Source organism: Scomber scombrus, chromosome 20 (genome assembly GCF_963691925.1).
Source record: "Scomber scombrus chromosome 20, fScoSco1.1, whole genome shotgun sequence".
In the NCBI taxonomy this organism is placed as follows: domain Eukaryota; kingdom Metazoa; phylum Chordata; class Actinopteri; order Scombriformes; family Scombridae; genus Scomber; species Scomber scombrus.
In genome coordinates, this window is record NC_084989.1 from 9842893 (window position 1) to 9851593 (window position 8701).

The 8701-nt window shown below is 37.4% G+C and overlaps 1 protein-coding gene across 1 annotated transcript in view; it reads left to right on the forward strand.

Moving 5' to 3' along the window:
• Window positions 1–8316, forward strand: part of phldb2b (pleckstrin homology-like domain, family B, member 2b) — a 40835-nt gene extending 32519 nt beyond the window's left edge. The window contains exons 19-26 of the mRNA XM_062441643.1: window positions 240–383; window positions 647–746; window positions 2062–2212; window positions 4826–4916; window positions 5066–5212; window positions 5597–5816; window positions 6078–6163; window positions 6305–8316. Of these exons, the coding sequence (XP_062297627.1) occupies window positions 240–383; window positions 647–746; window positions 2062–2212; window positions 4826–4916; window positions 5066–5212; window positions 5597–5816; window positions 6078–6163; window positions 6305–6445 (1080 nt within the window). The 3' untranslated portion in view covers window positions 6446–8316. The remainder of the gene's footprint in view (window positions 1–239; window positions 384–646; window positions 747–2061; window positions 2213–4825; window positions 4917–5065; window positions 5213–5596; window positions 5817–6077; window positions 6164–6304) is intronic.
• The last annotated feature ends 385 nt before the right edge of the window (window positions 8317–8701 follow it).

Below are 8701 nucleotides of genomic sequence, written 5' to 3' on the forward strand. Positions count from 1 at the left end.
AGCAACACCAAAAATGCACACTCTTTGATAGTACCACTAGATGGCATCAAAGTGTGAAATTTTAAATTCTACACATCAGGACTTTAAGCATTACATTTTCCTTAAAGATGTGGGACAGTCTTATATGATTAAAAATGAAAATGTATCATTTTGATTTTAAACCTAAATCATGAATACTCAGTATTCAATTAACAGCGTACATCCTTTCCCTGTCTTGTGTGTCTTGTGTGTTTGATCAGCATTTCCGTTTGCTGGAGGAGAGGAGGAGGTCTGAGAAAGAAGGTGGATGCCATCTAAGTGACACTTTACCCAGGAAGAAAACCACACCCACCATGACCCCCCAGTTCACATGTGCAACACTTGGACGCAGCTTCCCTTCCAAGGTATACACACATATAAAGATGGTCATGTAAACATGTATATCATGAAACACACAATGCAAATCATGTGATGCCTATGTATTGGTTTACCTGTACCCTTTTCATCTCTGGCATTCAATTGTATTTTTATATACATATATACATACATATACACAATTGAATGCCAAACATGACGTATGTTGTACAAGTTTCAACATGGAATATTTTGAATATCAGAGTGTGGTAATAGAAATTTGACACTGTGGGATTTTTTTGGTAATTCACAGTCTCATCAGCCCTTGGTACAGAGCACAAGTTGTGGCAGCATTCTTCCCAGAATTTTCTCCTTATCCAGCAAGGAAACAGAAACTCGACGTCTGTATAAAGGTAAGAATTCATACACCCATCAGCTTACACATCCACAAACGTAGTTGCTTAGACATTGTAAATACAGATAAAGAGAGTGTGTGTAGGTGCACATGAATACACATGAAGAATATAACTTTGCTCACAAAGACTCTTTATCTGTCGTTTCTCTCTTATTTTTTGCCTCCTTCACATGTAACATGCAAATACACCTAGTATGGTAACATCAACTCTTGTTACAAGGTATTCTGTGTGTTTGTGTGCACTTTATTGTGTTTTGTTTGATTACACAATTTATTTTTTGTTATCAGTCAGTGGAGATAGTGTAAGAATGTAAGTGGAGGAGAGCAGCTCTATCAAATAAAGTGTGTGACTCTTCACTTTAGTCTTATAAACTGAAAACATTTAATTTATGGACTGGATTGAATGTTAACAACTGTTAAATCAGTTAATGAAAATGTTTCATGTGACTTCACAATGTAAAAAAACTTAAAAGTAGATCTCTTTTACATCTACTTCCTACCACAAACATGCAACAGCCATTTCCCATCATTAGGAAAAATCTGCTGTTCACTCACCACAAAGTATAATCCTTTTGCCTTCTGTTTGGAATGTTTTCTGATACATGGTTTTGAACATACATTTAGCTGAATCAGCTATCTTTCATAGGTAACTGTTGCTTCACTGCCCTTCTACAAGACACATATAACATAAGTTTAAAAAAAATATATTTATTGTGTTGAAATGGTACAGCTGTTTTTTCCGGGCTGTGGCACATGAATCTGATCCCTCAGTCCCTTTGGTCCCTTGATCTGGCTCATCAGATGGGCGGGTCTGCTGCAAGGGCCAGATGGTATCAGGTTGTGTGTTTGTGTTTTCACGTATGTGTGTGCATTCTTCTTGTATCTACACCATAATTTTGTCATCATTGCTCCTTCTACTTCTGAGAATGTCTCATTTTCTTTTCCAAACATCTTTGAGCTGCCTAAACTACTTTTAGGACTATTGTACTGCCTGTATTCATTTCTAGCTCTTTTCCGAGACACGTGTTACACACAGTATTTTTGTGAGCTCTACTATTTGGACACATTTTTACTGGACGTAGTTACACCATAAAGGTGTGGAACATTTTTGACGGGACATATTAGAGAGTGTGTCACAGTGGCGGGACACTGTGATTTAAAATTGAAGCCAGCTGGGCTAGTTGTTGTCCCAGAGGGGGTGACACAGACAGGTACAGCAACCGTGTGCATGCATACATGAGAAGCGTCAGTAATGTTTGTATTCAAGTCACACTACTGAGGCTGATGTTCTTTTCTTATGTGTCTGTGTTCAGGTCAGTCTAGCTCCCGAGCGGCTTCCCAGACCAATGTCTACCTCGATGCCTTCGGGTACCGTGACAACCAGGCCTTTGACACAATGAGTGTGGATAGTACGGACTCCATTGAAACCAGCATCTCTGCATGCTCTCCTGACAATGTTTCCAGGTAAGCGTCTGTATTGTGTTTCATTTAATTAGCCTAAATATTTCTATGTCAACCACACGCTGATGTATATAACTCTTTGCAACATTCACATATTTTAAAACAGTGCTGAGAGAAAACTTACAGATCAAGAACTGAATGACAGAAAGGTTGAAAAGTTGAAATACAACAAAAGACAGACAGAAAATTCAATTCAAAAATGCCCCTTTGTGTTCATAATATGAAACAGGTTTCCCGCCTTTCATGGTCGCTCCTTGGAGAATAGATGTGTGGAAGTGAGAGTTAAGGGGGACTCTTGATTAGTCTTACAGAGGTCAAGTTACGGAAGACGGAAAACATGAAGTCTTGCACTAGTGTGTGTGTGTGCTCACAGTCAAACCCCCAAAGGTTCAGATGAACCGAGCGAACCAGTATGAGTGTGGAGGTACAATTGGGGGTACAGCCCCCCGTCTGGACTAAAACCATGTGTGCCTGCTTTCCTTCTCTCCTTTTTCATAGTGGTTGCATCTGTCTTTTGTCTCCCCTCCTCTTATTTCTCTGAATGGTATGGTCTTGTTTCAGCAGATAGATCTTTGCAGTCCTAAAACATTTGCAGATTGACCTCCCCACATTGTAAGTTTTCCTGGAACAAGCTGCCTTTGTGATCCTCAGTATGGCTCCAGTTGGACTGCGCTGTACTTGCTTAGGTTGGATTGGAAGGAATGTGTGGTGGAACCTGGAACAGTGCAAATGAGTAGTTTGATGATACATGTGAAGAATGTGATTTGTGTCTTCATGCTAGTGATGTGTCTCGTTTTTCTGGAGATCCAAGTACTGGAGTAAGATAAATAAGGTTTTCTGAATTACTCCATTTAGTAAATAGGTTTGAACTAGGCAGCTCTACAATGACTATGAGTGCGATTCCCTCTCATCGACTGAGGTAAGAGAATGGCAATGGGATGGAATGAAAAGGGGAAGGGAGGGAGTAGAGGATGGAGAATGAGTTGGAGATAGATTTCATAAATGTTAATGTGAGTAATAACAGATAAATAGGACTTTTGTGTGCTGCATAATGAGTTTGGAGAAGTCAAAATGCAAATAGTTGCAGTTTATGAACTTACTTACTGTACTTAATGTCCATTCATTCATTAATATGTCATATTAGAATATTTAGTTTCACAGCAAAACAATAATGTTTGATTAGACAAAATTGTATAACTTAACTCTAGTGTTTAAAAAAATACAGTTTTCAGTTATGTTCTAATTTTTCAGGAGATTACTAGACTGAAATATAGCATGTACACACGCAATGACACTGTATTATTCAAGTGCCTGTCACATTGGCTAGGTTGGAAGTGAAGGATGATTAACCAGCTGGCTACCTGCAAAAGTGTATAACAGTAATAGACTGTATTCATATCCAAAATTGACTAATGTGTGTATCAGTCAGTATTCAGTTGAAACTAAGGCAGAATATAGGGTGAGGGTTGCGGGATTGATTCCACACCTGGAAACTGTTGAAACTGTCGATACCATGACGCACTTTTCTACTAAAAATAAAGGAGAACAGGAAAGTATTTCCTTTTCTTCACTTGCTCTTGTTTTTTCTGCATCTCTTCATTTCCTCCCTCCTGTCTTTCTAATTTCAGTGACTTGGGGTGCCCTACTTCCCTCCCTCTCTATCCCTTCCTGATTTGTTTAGACTAAGTTTAATGTGTACCATTCGTCTTAACAATGTTATGACATCATCAAACATCAACACTGGGTATCCATTCCCTTTGGCTCCGGATAAGAGAGAATTTTGTATTTTGTGTGTGTGTGTATGAGTGACAGATGGAGAGAGAGGGGGAGTGGGAAATTGAGCAAGAAAATGAGAGAGAGAGAAAAATATTGTTTAACATGACAAAGCCTCACACAGTCAAACATACACACATATTCCGTCCTTGTGTTGTCAGTCAAGAATGTCATGTGTAGACCATCTGCAGTTTGTAAAATCTAGAGCTTAGCTTGGTCTGCCGCTCTAAACTGAAGACAGATAATGACAGCAGAGTCAGAAAGACCTAAGGGAGATGGTCAGATTTTTAGATTGCCTTGACATCCAGGCTTCCTTTCCTGACTGATTTCCTCTTTGATCCAGGACACACACACACACACACATACATAAACACTGATTAATCAGGAGTATTCTCATGAGAGTGTGGCCTTTGGGTTGGAATGCTAAACAAAAAGCTTTAAGCCATGACTGTGTACATGTGTTATATGTGTGTTGTGTCTCAAACATGGATTATGCTTAATTTGAAAGACAAACAATACACTCCATCACAGGCTCAGTGGATAATTTAGTACAAAGTTTAGTATTGTATATCCTCAGTCGACCCAGAGATTCTCAGAAAACACACCTGAAATAACAGATAGAAAAGACTGAATGGATTTAGTTCGTCACACTTGATGCTGGTGTAGCAGGTTTAATTAATTGACTTGGCAGCTAATCAGTTTCATTCAATTTTCCATGTATTTCAAGTTCACGTACGGACGTGCACATAGGTTGATTTTGTTTTTCTCACAGCATTATGCCAAATGGTTGATTGTAAATAACTTTTTCTCCCTTTTTTTCTTTGTTGTGTTTGTGTGGTTCAGTGCCAGTACTTCCAATGCGGCCAAGCTTGAAGAGATGGAGCGTCTACTTAGAGAAGCCCAAATGGAGAAGAGTCGGCTCCTTGAAAACAAGGTGACAACCAGAATCACAATCTTAACTTAAAGACAGAGTCATTACTCATAAATCTCTTGTGTCATTTTGATAAAACACACAATTTTTCACATACAGTAGTTTCTATGAATGTATGCGTTTTGTGAAGCATTGTAACAATTACTCTTCAGGAGCAAGAGATGGAAATACGAAAGCAGGCGCTGGAGGAAGAGAAGAAAAGAAGGGAGGATCTGGAGAAAAGGCTACAAGAGGAGACCAGCAGACGCCAGAAACTCATCGACCGTGAGGTGAAACTACGAGAGAAACAGAGGGCACAGGTGAGAGAGAGATGGGACAGGAACATGGATTTGTCTTCATCTCTAAAACGTTCATTCTTGATTGTAGTAGTGTCAGTGTTTCACAATATATGTATATGCTGTGGTACAACTTAGCTTCTTTTTTTTAACCTGTAGACCCATACAGGTCTTATATTTTCCTTTTTCTGTATGGTTTCAATCATATCCATGCAAACAGTTCTCGGTACATGCTCCATCAATCATCTTTTCTTTTCTTTCATGGATAATTAACATTTGGCAGCAGAAGAAAGAATCTCACTCCTGAATTTATGTTTACACATGACATACATCTGCATGATTCATTTGAGTCGTATAAACACAAAAGCAAAATAGAAATACATCATTGTGATTACTCTTTTTTTCTAGTCCCGGCCACTTACACGATACCTACCCGTGCGCAAGGATGACTTTGACCTACGGGCTCACATTGAGTCGGCAGGCCACAGCACAGACACATGCTTCCACTTGTCCATCTCTGAAAAGACCTGCAGAGGCTACCTGATCAAGATGGGAGGCAAGATCAAAACCTGGAAGAAGCGCTGGTTCGTCTTTGACCGCAACCGACGCACACTCTCGTATTATGCAGGTACGACAGAAGAGAAGCATACAGACACAAATGGAACCAGAGAAATACATACAAAACTGAGAATGTGTGTAATCAACTGATTGACACAATGGAGTTTTACATACATGTCTATTTGTTTATTATTTTGTACTTGCTATATTTTAAACATGCAGTTAAGATATTCATCAATTAATATAAATAAGACTGAACATGCCACAGTACATTTACATGGATTTATATGTACATTTTATTTATATGATGACCGTTTTTTTATTTGTGTAGACAAGCATGAAGCCAAGCTGAAAGGAGTGATCTACTTCCAAGCTATTGAAGAAGTGTATTACGACCATTTGAAGAATGCACATAAGGTATGTGGGGAAAAGTGATGCATTCCATTAACTCCCATCTTAAAGTATTATTCAGTATCCTATTTTAATATACACACCTGTATTCATCATTCAAAATCTTCCTTATTTTCTTCCCTGCATTCTTATTTTTCTCCCCCTCAGAGCCCAAACCCCTGCCTGACCTTCAGTGTGAAGACTCACGACAGGGTCTACTACATGGTTGCTCCCTCTCCTGAGGCCATGAGGATCTGGATGGATGTAATCGTCACAGGTGCTGAGGGATACACACAGTTTATGGTGTAGTGAAAGGGTGGTGGTTGCAGGATTTGCTAGCGTGCAGCGGCTGCCAGGATAAGACTCCGATCCTGTCTTTGTGGCTTTAAAGACTGAGTTATATTGTTTTGTTTTTTGTTTTTTAATCCTTGGATTTCTGTGTCTGGATGGATAAATATACATGGTGAAGGATTAAAACATGTTCAGTTGTGGAGAGACAGCAGCCTTGAATTACTCACTGTCATTCTTAAACATTTGACCTGCTTCATTTGCAAAATGGACAGGGTTTACAATCTTATGTGCAACATTTCATGTGAAATTGATGGCAGATACAATATAATAATTTTAGCATTTTTAGGAAATTTGGTCCCAGAATAGTCTTAAGTGAGCTGTGGTCTGCTGTTGTGCCTTGAGATGAGCTCAGGTGTATTTCTAGGTTTTGCTGAAGTGTACAGGACATAAATGTTTCATAGATGCTTACCTGACTTTACTCTAAGTACTTTAGTAGTTTATTACAAGTGCAACCTGTGACTCAACAGCTCCTTTTTAGCCATGCAATGCTTTTTACAATAGATTTTTTTTATCTGAGATACCATTGAAAGATAATGTAGAGTCAACCAGTTTGAGTTCTATATTGTGTTATTGTCAACATCATCATCTAGGAAAACATAGTGAAACAGTAGTTATGTTAAGAAGTCCCATACGAGCCTTAACGACTCTAGTGTGTAATTCATGAACTTGACATCAATTTCACCATATGTTTAATCAATTTAAGACCATTTTAAAGTGTGTTTTAGTCATTTTTAGAACTTTTTACATGTACATAAATAATGCGTATTGATTTATTAAAACATAGTTAAGCACATGTATTTTAATTTCCAACTTTATTTGAATCATGATTTAATTTCATGTTCCTCAGGTCTTAACAGAGTGCATGAATGTTCATGCATGCACTATGTGTTAATTTATACACATGTGCTCAGAAGTGCCTCTTTCGTGTGTGTATTGTATGTACACCGATTACAGTGTGAGCTTGTAATGTAGCTCCAAGGTGCTATTATTAAATATTGAATGACAGTAATATTTCAAGCCACACTGTCACATAAAAGATTTAAATTGGGGTGAAATATATACTCCACATGTTTATCATCATATTGCTTGAAAGTAGTGTCACCACAGGCTCAGAAAATAAAGCTCAACCAGCTGTTTGAACTAAAGTGTCAGGCCACTTGTTCTCATGTAAAAGGATGGGCGAAAGGAATAATGACTGTTACTGAGGCACACGATTGTGATATTTGTACATTTTGTTTCAAAGTTGTAGTTAATTATAAAATACAAATTTATAGTCCATTGTCAACTTCAGAATCCTCTTTGTGCCTTTTTTATTATCATAACTGTGTGACAGTATTTTGACATGCATATTATATATATTTGTAAGAGCTATATGTATCTCTATACTCACAGCCAATCTAATGTGGAAATATGTTCCTGTGTAGTTTTGTATGAAAGACCAGTAGTGTTAAATGGTCTTTTAAGATGTCAGGTTGGCACACTATGGTACATTTACACATTTAACAGGCATTTAGACATTAAAACAGACTGATTATTGTGCTGCTGATTATTATATTTTAGTCCAATAGCTTTCATTGCATTGCTATTATTACCACAAGTGTAGTGTTTTACTATTCCACATTGATCACTAAATTATATTATATTGAATATCATACTCCATAATACATAATAATATTTCAGCCCACTGATCTTGTCTCTTGGAATTGCTTTTTGTTTTGTTGTATTGACCAAAGTACATGTACATGTGTTTCAATGTATATGTGGTTTATTTGCTTTGATTTCTTTTTGCTGAATAAAATAAGATCAAAATGATGTGTTTCTACATGACATAGGGCTTAGTTGTTCCTGTATTTTGTTTTCTATTTTTTGTTTTTGAAAACTTAATTTTTATGTTGATCCTACTCTATTTATGCCATTACCAGTGCATGTACCTTGATTTTGTATTTCCATATGAATAATAAAAATGATATATTTTACTTTTTATTGGGTTTATGTTTCAATAAATCAGGTTCTGTATAATGTTGCCAAATAAACTACAATGCTGCTATGGCTTTGACATCCAGATTACCAACATCATCATACATTTTTAAATGCTATTTCTGAGAATGACATGAGAAATGTAAAAGAATGCCAAAGTAATTTTATTTAATCCAAAACTGCAAACATCAGGTGCTTCATTGTGAGGTGGTTGTTACATTTTAACTAGTGTGTGTA